Source organism: Carassius gibelio, chromosome A8, assembly GCF_023724105.1.
Source record: "Carassius gibelio isolate Cgi1373 ecotype wild population from Czech Republic chromosome A8, carGib1.2-hapl.c, whole genome shotgun sequence".
Lineage (NCBI taxonomy): Eukaryota > Metazoa > Chordata > Actinopteri > Cypriniformes > Cyprinidae > Carassius > Carassius gibelio.
This window is the reverse complement of record NC_068378.1, coordinates 23,563,954-23,576,772: the sequence shown is the minus strand read 5'-3', so window position 1 is coordinate 23,576,772 and position 12,819 is coordinate 23,563,954. Positions and strand designations below refer to the sequence as shown.

At 39.3% G+C, this 12,819-nt stretch overlaps 1 protein-coding gene across 2 annotated transcripts in view; it reads right to left on the bottom strand.

Moving 5' to 3' along the window:
* Positions 1-12,571, bottom strand: part of LOC128018939 (plexin A3-like) — a 157,355-nt gene extending 144,784 nt beyond the window's left edge. For both annotated transcript variants that reach the window (XM_052604834.1, XM_052604835.1), the window contains exons 1-2: positions 12,357-12,571; positions 237-1,516 (exon numbers count right to left, since the gene is read on the bottom strand). In XM_052604834.1, coding sequence (XP_052460794.1) covers positions 237-1,418 — 1,182 coding nt within the window. In that variant the 5' untranslated portion in view covers positions 1,419-1,516; positions 12,357-12,571. The remainder of the gene's footprint in view (positions 1-236; positions 1,517-12,356) is intronic.
* Positions 12,572-12,819: the final 248 nt, after the last annotated feature.

Genomic DNA, 12,819 nt, shown 5'->3' with positions numbered 1-12,819 from the left:
ATAGCCCTACTAACATACCCCTAACTTAACCCCAAAAAACAGAGGAAAATAATAAGTTAAATGAGAATAATAACTGCTGTGGTTTATGCCAACCCCAACACAAACCTTAACATAACCCTGAGCCTACACCTAAAATGTGGTTGGTAGATCAAGAATTTTAACCTACTTGGCAAAATCGTGATCACAAATGCTTGAAATAAAACAGATTCAGAGTGCAAATTTATTCAAAGACTCACCGTATTAATACATCGCAGTTCCTTGTTGAGCAACCATGGCAGAGACAGCTTTCCTTCCCCACGGTAACACGACTTGATCCTCTCTCTCATGGCCAGGTTGATCTGGTGCAGCGTGAAGAGGCACAGCACTGTTTCTCTCGGTGGGTTAGCCCTGTTCTTCTGACCCTGGGAAAATATCACAAACAGGACATCCTCGTCCTCAGAAAGGCCGAGAGCCTGGGCCAGAATCTTCCCAGGACGGTGCTTGTAGGCAGCTTGGACAAGTCGGTATTCCACTCCATCCTTGGTGCACCCGAGTGGAAACTCAACGTAGGAGTAGAACTCGGTGTCGTTGGAGCACATGCGGACGATTTTTGAAGTAAAGAACTTTTCGCCCGTCGCATCCACCTGGGTGAGCTGGGTATCCAGTTGCAAAGTGAGAAAATAGATGTATGTGCGGCTGGAGAACCCGTAAACATAGTAGATATCAAATGCGGGATATTGAGACAGGGTGTCTGAAGGTATCTTGATTTGAGAGGACACAAACTCATCTTGGTAAACCAAGCTGAACATTTCCATTTTCTCCTCATCGGCCACCAGTTTACGGCTGGACAGTGTTGGGAAATACTCGGATTTGCCATCAATGGCTGCACCAATGAAGAGACGGCTGTCACCTTTCTTTTTCTTCAAGTCTCCTTCGTCATCACCCACCACAACTCCAGCCATTCCATCTGGCTCTTTGGCTCCCGAGAGGTAGTGTTCTTTACGGTGATGTGGTTCACCCAGCTTGAAGAGATCTTCCAGCCGCAAGAACTGGCACACACCCTGCCAGATGCTTCCACAAGCCACCAGACGGTTGCCAGCATAATCAACCAGCAGCAATTTGTTGACGTTGTCTGTGAATTCCAGTTTCTGTGTGCATGGTCGTACACTGGGTGGCGGGTAGCACTTGGCGTTGTCCTCCACGGGACCCGTCTGGTGCGAGCGCAGTTCGGTCAGATTGGTGGAGAGCTTGTAGACTCGGTTTATTGCGCCGACAAACACCTCGCCAGTCTTGCGGTGCACAGTGAGGTGTGTGAGGCTCGTGTCTTTAACCCTGAAGCTACCGGAGACTTCAGGGGGTTCAGTAGGTGTCATGGGAAATGCCATGTTGGTCCCGGTCAAAACAGAGATGGAAAATACCAGGAGCCACAGGGACATCATGATTCCAGACCTTCTAAATTGGATGGGGAATGAGACGATGCTCTTCCCTCAAGCGTATTCCTGGCTTTTTCTTCTTTTGCGGTCTCAGTGGTTCATGTCTACAATGAAAGAGAGAGAAACAAGGAAAAAATTAGTTCATCTGAAAATGGATTATGCAAGCAAAGTAATGTATTATCTTTAAAAGTTTAATTGCATTAAAGGGGTCATTATACCTATCATAATTTAGGGGTCATAATTTAGTTTCTTGGCCCACACACCATTATAATCCAACAGCCCATTTCTTGCCAGTTTGTACTATAGTTTGCACTGCCTCATCCTTCAATAACAACCTCTTTCTAATTCTGCAATACTTATCAGAATCACAAACCCATCAAGAAACTGTTGATCATGCATCTAGTAGCAATACTACTTGTTTGCAATGCAGAGATTCTTTAGAAAGACATGCAAAGCAGCTAGTGCCATATAAAGCCACGAACAAGTTTTACTGAGGATCCCTGAAGCTCAAACAATAAAGCACCAACAGTGCCAAGATCATGGTTTTGATTCCCTGGGAATGCATGAACTTAAAAAACTTAAAATAAAATAAAATGCATACCTTATCCGTCATAAAATGCCTCCAGCTTCCTTTGTATTATCTTAATGCGATTAATCAGGCCAAGATTCTGAACACTGAATGAACGTTGTTGGTGTGTAAATGTTGATAGCTAAGTGTTGCATGTATTTATCCGTCTTGTACACATGCACAAAAGGAACTTTTGCAGATTCTTATCGGAATTGAAGCTTTGAGTTTTGGTACAATGAACTTTGACGATAGAAGACTTTAAAACCCAACAATCAGAATTTCAGCACTTCTGCCTGAGACTCAATCCATCCCTGCCTGCTCTCCATTTGGAGGCATTAGTGACTCAGAGTGGACTGTGAGCCAGTGCGTGACAGCTGGGTGAGGGGATTTTGGGGGTATGTATTGATCGAGTGGCTTCTTCTGGTGCCAAGCCTTGTCACTCCCACTCCTTTCACTCAATGGATTGCTAATAAACCTTTATGGTCATTGCAAGCACTAATCCCAAGCACATTTGTTAATTAGGAAGCAGCCCTTAACCAGACAGCAAGAACAGGGATGGGAATCGTAAGGAATTTAACGATACTGATTCAAGTGATTCTGTATTTTTTAACAATTCTTTGTGATTTGGAGAAGACAAGGACAGACAATAGAAACTATTCCACTACCCTCAAAGGCATATATTCTTATGATGATTATTTTAGATTCCTAAATAATAATGCAGGGATTCCCAAACTTTGTGACAAATATATTTCCATGAACTTTCCAAAAAATTCTGATTACGGAATAAGAATATATAAAACCTATTCAAAGTCAGATCAATTCAATTTGGGAACAGGTTTGACCAATTAATAGAATCAAACCAAATTTTGTGGTTAAGATGAGAGTCTGGCTTGAAAGTAAATTTTCCGCAATTAATAATATATTTTAGAACATAACTAGAACAACTTTCAATCATTTTAGAAACTCCATAACTTTTCCAGGCCGCCAAAAATGGAAGTCGAAATTTCCTGATATAACCAGGTTTTCCTTGAATAACAGCAAAGAAAAAATAAATGGCATACAAGAACTTAATAATGCATTCAAAGAAATGTTTCATACTTAAAAAAATCTAAATATATAAACACGCATCATGAAATGGTGAACTTTTTTCAGACTGCAAGAAATTATGAATCTCTCACACTCCTTCCAGAGCTTTTAACCGAAATGCCACGGAAATCAATCATAAGAACCTCTCTCCATCTTTAAACCAGAGCAAGATGCAAGATCACAGAGTGAAGACAGAAAGAACACAAAAAATGCAGCGAGAGGTTATAGCACCATTTCATTCGCTCTTGGAAAATTTAACACAAGCGGTTTGCAGATCAAACACATCAGTCGTTTGTTCAATCACTGCTTCTCCCCACTGGGCACAACAGCAGGAATGAAAGAGGTCTGCATGGCTCCTGTAGTCTGTCTCCCTTTCTTTCTGTCTTTCTCTCTTTCCAAAGAGAAGGGAAGGGAGGGGTCGGGAAGGGCCACATTGAGCACACACGGGCGGAATAAGGCTTCACTTCAACCACAACCTAAGCACTACAGTTTTTCTGCATCTGGAAGGACTAAGGAGTCGTGCTTCAATTTGTCTCTGGAAACAAATGTGTTCAGCTACTGCCACAACATTTTTATTCAATAATACATCACAATATTCAATTATCTCTGTGCTGTACAGCTACTTTAGATATTTGTATCAGTACTTTGCCTATATTTGTGTGTTCAGTTAATGAAAAAGCAGGTTTTAAATCAATTCCTTCACAAATTTAAATCACATAAATGATATATTTTTAAACAAACAATGTGTCGGCAGGCTTCAAACCTAAAAACTAATTTAAACAGTGCACACAAATCACATTTTCAGGAACGTAATTAAATAGTGCGCATGAAAACGAAGTATTTACAACACAACCACTCATTAATTCAACCGAAATCTGCATGAAAAAAGAAGAGAAGAAAAAAGATGTAAATTACTCAGAAGCGCGCCTCTGACAGATTCCTGTAATTGAACGTTGCGAAGAACCTGGGAAAAAAAAAAAAATCACTGCAGACTTCAGGTTCCTAATATCCGAAATCCTTGCTCATTGTATTATAATGACGTATCGTAATACATTCCCTGATTTGCAGGAGAATGTATTGAACAGCAATCACAGTAATTTCATTAGCACAGTAGAAGCCGGCTGGTCCCAGATGCAAGATCACAGAGTGAAGACAGAAAGAACACAAAAAATGCAGCGAGAGGTTATAGCACCATTTCATTCGCTCTTGGAAAATTTAACACAAGCGGTTTGCAGATCAAACACATCAGTCGTTTGTTCAATCACTGCTTCTCCCCACTGGGCACAACAGCAGGAATGAAAGAGGTCTGCATGGCTCCTGTAGTCTGTCTCCCTTTCTTTCTGTCTTTCTCTCTTTCCAAAGAGAAGGGAAGGGAGGGGTCGGGAAGGGCCACATTGAGCACACACGGGCGGAATAAGGCTTCACTTCAACCACAACCTAAGCACTACAGTTTTTCTGCATCTGGAAGGACTAAGGAGTCGTGCTTCAATTTGTCTCTGGAAACAAATGTGTTCAGCTACTGCCACAACATTTTTATTCAATAATACATCACAATATTCAATTATCTCTGTGCTGTACAGCTACTTTAGATATTTGTATCAGTACTTTGCCTATATTTGTGTGTTCAGTTAATGAAAAAGCAGGTTTTAAATCAATTCCTTCACAAATTTAAATCACATAAATGATATATTTTTAAACAAACAATGTGTCGGCAGGCTTCGAACCTAAAAACTAATTTAAACAGTGCACACAAATCACATTTTCAGGAACGTAATTAAATAGTGCGCATGAAAACGAAGTATTTACAACACAACCACTCATTAATTCAACCGAAATCTGCATGAAAAAAGAAGAGAAGAAAAAAGATGTAAATTACTCAGAAGCGCGCCTCTGACAGATTCCTGTAATTGAACGTTGCGAAGAACCTGGGAAAAAAAAAAAAATCACTGCAGACTTCAGGTTCCTAATATCCGAAATCCTTGCTCATTGTATTATAATGACGTATCGTAATACATTCCCTGATTTGCAGGAGAATGTATTGAACAGCAATCACAGTAATTTCATTAGCACAGTAGAAGCCGGCTGGTCCCAGTGAAAAAGCTGAATGCCTAAGCAGAACGTTTTAACCCAGGAAAGACAGACAGAAAGAGATAGTCACACTAGCGTCAGGGGGTATCTGTTCAGATCTAAGCATTACTGTACTTGTCAATAGCAAATTAGGCTGATCTGACCATTTTTATAGCGTTTCCATAATGTTTTCCATAATAGTAGAGTTTCTAGCTGTTTTCATAATGGTAAACACACGATGGGTGGCCAAGGAGCTCTGCAAAAGCTAAATAATATGCAGAAATTAAATCATTTGCACTAAACTTCTAATCAAAACAAAACAGAGTGGAGATAAAGCATAGACAAGTCGACAAAAGCATTAGCGTCCATCAGTACACCAAAGTGTCTATGTGCTAGCAGAGTTGGCAAATCTGCAACAACCCAAAACAAATATTTATTCGAGAAGGTGACAGACAGTTTGGGCGTTGTGAAATTTTTCAAGCTCATCAATGTTTCTGACAATTGCCCCCTGTGACCTTTCTGCCCATCCCCAACTGTAAACAAGCCGAGTTGAATCCTGATGAGACAAGTAGTGCTGAGCCCATAAAACCAACCACATCACATGCCAGTACGTTTGTGTGCGTGTGTGTGTGTTTTAAAGGCACCTACGTGAAATGGACTCATCTATTAGCCTTGTTTTACAACTAAATATAGCTCACTGCTGCCTCTCTTCACCACTGGTGAATAAACACATCAATCAGTTTGGTCACTTGCTGGACAAATAATATACAGTTTCAGATTGAGCCCTCGAGTCCAAAAGCATGGTTAAAACTCATGAGGTCTCGATGGTTTTGTGCGATATGAGAGCTCGTGGTTTGTGGTTCAGGAAAAAGTGAATGACACGATCATCTGACACGCTACATTCGGGTTGAATCAAGTGCCGTGAACTATCAATAACACAGAAAAGGTTCATTTACTTCCCTTCGCTGGGAAAAAACTGAAACAAAACAAGCTCTGAAGCCTGTCTGCTGTGTTTTGACACATTCGCTAAATGATTTTAAATGACACAGGCAGGTAATAACCCATACAAATATTTACCATGGAAATCACAGTCTCTGTCAAAACAACTTAAAAAATTACCAACGGACAGAAAATATATTGATGCAAAAATCTAAAGCTTTTTTTAAACACAAGGAAAGATGCTTGGGATCTGTGAAAAACCTTTTTAAATGCACAATCGCTTTACTAGGCAGTGGCTCAGTGTTTCATGTAGGTTGTCTACAAACCGGAAGGTTGTTGGTTCAATCCCCGGCTCCACCTGACCAAGTGTCGAGGTGTCCTTGAGGAAGACATCTAACCCCAGCTGTTCCCGACAAGCTGGATGGCGCCTTGCATGGCTGACATCGCCGTCTGTGTGTGAACGAGTGAGTGGATGGGTGAATGCAATTTGTAAAGCGCTATGGATGACCATGGGGTCTGTTGAAAGCGCTAAGTCATCTCTCTGGGCACCAAACCCCTTCACTAAGGAAGAAAGCTGTAGTGTTTACAATGTGATGACAAGCGCTTATCAGGATCAACTAAACGCTGGAGTTTCAAAAGCATGTGAAATATTTAAAGTTCGCGGCATAGAATCTTTCGAATACGTCCGACAGTTTTACTCACCGGTCTGTTATTGTGGCAACATTTCCACGCCCGGAATGTGATGCTGAACGAAACAAACTGTGATTGGTTGTTTGCCATGTCAGTCAAACGTCCTTGGCCAATGAAAGGTGCCATGAATTCCAGACCTTCAGCCGTCAGTCTATGCGAGACTACACTGGACATGACAAAGCGACCATTGAAAATTAACGGCAGCCATTTATTGTCAGGGATTTGTGGTGTCAAGCATCCAGGTATAGACAGTATCACTGATTATACTGAGTTCTATTGACTGATCTATATACCGTATTTTTCGGACTATAAGTCGCACCTGAGTCGCATCAGTCCAAAAATACGTCATGATGAGGAAAAAACATATATAAATCACACTGGACTATAAGCCGCATTTATTTAGAACTGAAAGAAAACATTACCTTCTCCAGCTGCGAGAGGGCGCTCTATGCTGCTTAGTGTAGACTACAGGAGCAGTAAGCAGCATAGAGCGCCATCTCGTGGCTGGAGAAGGTAATGTTTATGTCAAATTAATTTTGATAAATAAGTCGCACCTGACTATAAGTCGCAGGACCAGCCAAACTATGAAAAAAGTGTGACTTATAGTCCTGAAAATACGGTATAATGAATCTATATTATAGACCAGTAGTTCTATAGTATTTTGTTGCTTCTCACCGTGCTGCGACCACTCGCATCCAGAATAGACACAGTGTTAGGAATCGTTAGATGTTTTACCTTTTAAGAATTCAAGCTTCGGGCACACCCCCTAACTCCACCCCCACAAAAAAACACAACCCCCACCACTCGCCCCCACCCCCTCTGATCTCATTGTCCATCCCGATGTTTCACTGTAGACTTCATCTGAAGCCAAATTTGTAGATATCGCCCAACCCTATTATAGCTGTTGTTTTTTCCTATGCTTTAGCCAGTAGCAGCAATTGACTACGCTACTTTAGTGGAAAACATGTTCACCATGGTAAATCTTTGTATGGGAGAAAATAGACAAACTTACCAAAAATGATTACACACACAGAGAGAGAAATAGATCACGAGTCCATCTAATCAAGGACTCACAACAGCATCCTCTTCTCCTCACTCCTGTAATGAGGGTCAACAGCTCTTGATTAGAATGAAGACGATGGGGTGGAGGGGGGGGGGGGGGTCAAAATTGCTCTTTTCACAGGATTGGACTCAGGATATCACACATGGATGAATCCACACTGAGACCCATCAGGCCGACAGGATGCGTAAATACCTCAAATAAACTTCATAATGCTGCTGCCTCATCCGATTTAATCATCGTGACTGTGGTAATCAAGGGTGTCTGCTGAATCATAAATGCATAAACACAAATCTGTTATTCCTCCATCTCCATTTTCCATGAAAAAGAACACGCCGAGCACAACCCAGTTACATAAACATAGGACGCGCACGAGAAAATGCAAATGTATACAACAATCTGTAAACCTATACATTAAAAAATAATTAATTTAAGTTTAAGTAATATAAAATTTTATTTTAATAAACTCAACTGCAAAACAAAACGCTATGGTCTCTATAAAATATTTATATGCAATGATATAGAAATAATCAATATATTAATTTCTAAATCCACTTTTTGTCTTTTCTATTCAATGCTTTCTTCTGCCAAAGCAACTATGTCTTTGAATGATCTTCATTTAGAGGGCTTTTCTCAGCAAATATTGATATATGTGATTAATCGTGATTTAATTTGACAAATTAACTGGCTTATCGTGTAATTCGCTCAATTAGGGGTTTTAATTGATTGAAAACCCAAATATAAAACAAAACCATTGTCAGAAATGGTTTCATACTAATGCAAACTGTTTAAACATTCTTCCCATGCCTCTTTTTCTCAACAAAAAAATATTGTTTCAAATTAAAAAAGAGGGAAGTAAAATAAAACCCAAAAGTCATTTGAAATAACTGACAGAGCTCGCGGCAAATATCATCTTCTGTATCTCTTGGCAAGACACTGCTTTGGCCATAAGCGGCTCTGTCCTCGAGTGACCACAATATTGAGTCAACAAAGGGCCGAACCCTCCATACATTCAATCCCCAAAATAATTCAGCATCACATATATAGTGCTCTTCTCCTCCGAGGGTCGTGACCCTGAGCTTTATGAGCTCTCAGGGTAACAAAAGGCGGCTGAGGAACCTCCGCATGGCCTCAGATTCTTTCCTCTTTTTGTTGTTTTAGTTTTGAGTCTCTTCCCCTCTCTTTCACTCCTAAATGATTGCAGGAAGAAAGAAGAATAGCAAACACATACTGAACTAAATTTTAAGTAGAATATTTCACAAATAATTACAAAGAAAGTAGTCTGATAATCTCTGCAACAATCTGTAAAACATTCTTACAGTGTATTTGTAGAACTAATGATATGGTAAAAGTGCAATAGTAACTAGAACCAAAAAGACTTACCAACCAAAGTCAAAACCGCTCAACCTCAAATTTCTATAATATCATGGTGCCTAAATATGACTCGGGTCACTCATTTGACTGCCAGGCACAAAACATAGATACAAAAAATTATAGACATTATCAAGTGTAGGAAATAATACATTTTGAATGAAAAAAAGGCTGTGATAGACAGGATGTTCAATAGTATTTGCCATATCTAATAATTTAAGACATTTTTTACAATTTTTTTGTCACTAGGAAAGTCCCATTTAAAAATAAAAAAACAACAACATTCAGCTACACAACAATAAAACCCCTTTAAACATGTCTCAGCCTCAATATCATTTACAAAATATTACATATGGCATCTAGTATGACTAGGCAGACTGTAAAAAATGTGTACCTAATTCAACTTAAAATCTTAAATTTGTAAGTATAATAAAACAGGTTGGTTAACTTCAGTTATATCAAACCGACTTAAAAAAAAAAAATTAGTTGGCATTGGTTAAATTTGATGAGCTGAAGTAATTGAAACCCCTGCCTCCATGACTTATTGACTAAATAATTTTTACACTAACAAAACTTGAACCGCTGACTAGTCACCCAACACTAAAACATTTTGAATCCCGACATAAATTATTCATATTTCGAAGTAAATTACTACTCACACCAACACTACAATCAAAAATCCATATTTAACAATAATTTAGTTCTTCCTGTGGTCACCACAAGCTAATACGATCTCCACACCACTACTTATCAAAGACCAGGACGTTTATACTGTCTTTAGCATTTCGAATTAGACATTTAAACCCTAATCCAATATTACAAGACAAATCTACCAGCCTAAACCACTGGGAAGGCAGCAGGCAGAGAGAGAGAGAGAGAAGAGAGAGAGAGAGAGAGAGAGGGTTTGGGAACAGACAGTAGCTATTGTTCAGTGATTAGCACCAGCCCTGACTCCACATGGCAGTTGTACTCATGGCTTACTCACAGGATGAGAGCACAACGCTGCAGTTTTATTCCACACTCAAGGATATACGAAGCCGTTCGTTGACATCACAAGGACAGAGTACGCAGGACAGTAACCTTGCTCTGAGGCGAGCGAATCACAGCGCAAATTTACAGTTGAGATTTATCCTCAGGTGCTCGGCCGGCGGTAATCTAACAGACAACTAAATAGCATGTGCCCTGATGAAAGGGGTCAGGGGGCGACGGCGGCTGCATTGATATAGAAATGATCACAGTCGGCACAAGGTCAGCAGAACTGTGCTTCAATTGACGAGAACGAGTTATTCATAAACCAGCCCTGATCTCATCAACACAACATCGTCTAATGATGCAGCAAGAAAAAAAGACTAGTACTTAAGGCTGAAACGCATTCAGTAGACTTGCTTTGAATTCAATGGGCGTTCGTTTCAGTCCGGGGGTTGAAACATGTGGCCTATAATTCATCTATACATCTACGTGACCAGAAAAGCCAGGTAACTTGTGATGCCTCTCGGTTCTACATACTAGAGCCATAAAAGCAGACAGTTGTCTCTGTGCTTCCAAACTATTGTCAGTCTATATGTAGATTAAAGCACTGATCAACTTTATTTATGGAGGTATTTCCAGACCAAATCAATCCATTCGGGTTCGCTACATTGCAGTTTCATCTGTCCTAAAGAAAATTTCATTTCACATAGGAGCCAATCGATCAAAACACACAGAATCTATATGGAATCTCTATTATTGTTCAGTTTCCAAATAATCAGATTACAAAATAAAATACTAAACTACTGGAAATACATAAATATTGACTGATCATGTGTATATCTATCTATATAAAATACTGTATAAATAGAGAGACATAAATGTATACATAAAAATTATATATTTGTACATATAAACTATATCTATCTATATACACACAAATATATATATAAATAGATTAAAATATTTATATTTATATATATATATATATATATATATATATATATATATATATATATATATATATATATATATATATGCATTATAAAATAAATTTCAGAATATACATTTTATAAGAAAATATAATAAATAATAAATATAATAACAATGCATGTGTGTAATTATTATTATTTACAATTTTACAACTTAAGTTCCACATTAAAATTGTGTTTCCCCCAAAGCATATACTGAGATATATATATAGAGAGAGAGAGAGAGAGAGAGAGAGAGAGAGAGAGAGCGATGGAAAGAGATTGGAGATTTAGAGATTTGTTTTAAGTATAAAAGGCGTTTTGCTCGGTTCCCTCCTCCACGGCACCGAACCTCTTCCAGCGGAGCTCGTTCTAATCTCAGACCGGGTGAGCGCATCCCTGAACCGGCTCCTGCAGGCAGCCACAGCCCCTCTTCCCTCCACCCAGACACGGATCAAACTGGCACCCAAGATTTAAATGATCAGATCTTGTACAAACCTATCAACTGCACCTTATCGCGGGGATCTCAATGCATCAATTACGCATACAAGGAAATAAACGAAATCAATGAGCAAATTAAGCAATACATTTCATTTTAGTTTAGGCTTTATTGGGTGGAACAACATTTGGGTAATTTGGGAAACAATATTTTTTAGTCATGTGACTTACAGATGTGACAGACAAACAGATTGATTGCCTGATTTCACATTTTTCCATGTATCTACTCAATCGGCTTGTCTTAATGAACTAAAACAATGCTATTTTCTTGAATTATGATCCCTGATTGTAGTCTGTGCTGTTTATCCAAAGCAACTTTCCATCTGAAATGTCAATATGCATGTGTTAGATCCATGCACAACCACCAACAGTAAAGACCGGAATAATTATCCATTGTGTATGGACTGCTAAAAACAGTCAAGTCATTTGAATGCATTTTTTAAAGCACAACACAAAAGCACGGATATTTTACACCCTTTTCGCTAAACACAGATTTTAATGCCCCCTTTGTTCTTGCTGGCTTTATTGACCACATCCATCAGGATCATTTACACACAGCAGTTTAACCATCTATCCTATCATCTACGAGATCGTCTAGGTTTTTTTTTTTTTTTTTTTTTTGTAGAAGCATGCGTTACATCTCCAGATCATGCATTCACGTATTTCGCTACAATAAAGCCATGCATCAGAATGAATCATTCGCGCGAGTATTTGTGTATCACTCGTACCTGTGTTCAAAGTGCAACAGTTAAATCCACAGTTGGATTTTGTAGAGCCTCTCGGTGCTTATCGCGGACGGATTCGGGGTTATCGCTTTATTTTCCTGTACAAAACGCCCGTATGAAGCCGTAAATGCACTCAACGCGTCGATGGCATGGTATTCTCCAGTCCGTACCTCAAGAAAGCGTCGCGCTTTACTATAGAAGCGTGGACTCACAGCTATCGCTTTAAAATGGAGCGTACCATTCTGTACCACTGTAGGGGAGCGGCGAGAAGAGAATGTAACGCGTATATGTTTTGAAGGGACTTAGTATAACTCAGTCACACAGTGATTGAGTTTAATATTTATTTTCATCTTATGATAGAGCGGAATATCTTATCATATTTTAAGAACCGAGCAAAAGTTTTTACAATGTTGTTGTCAATCATCCAAGTCAAATTGAATGGCATTCTCCCGCCCTTCATCTAGGA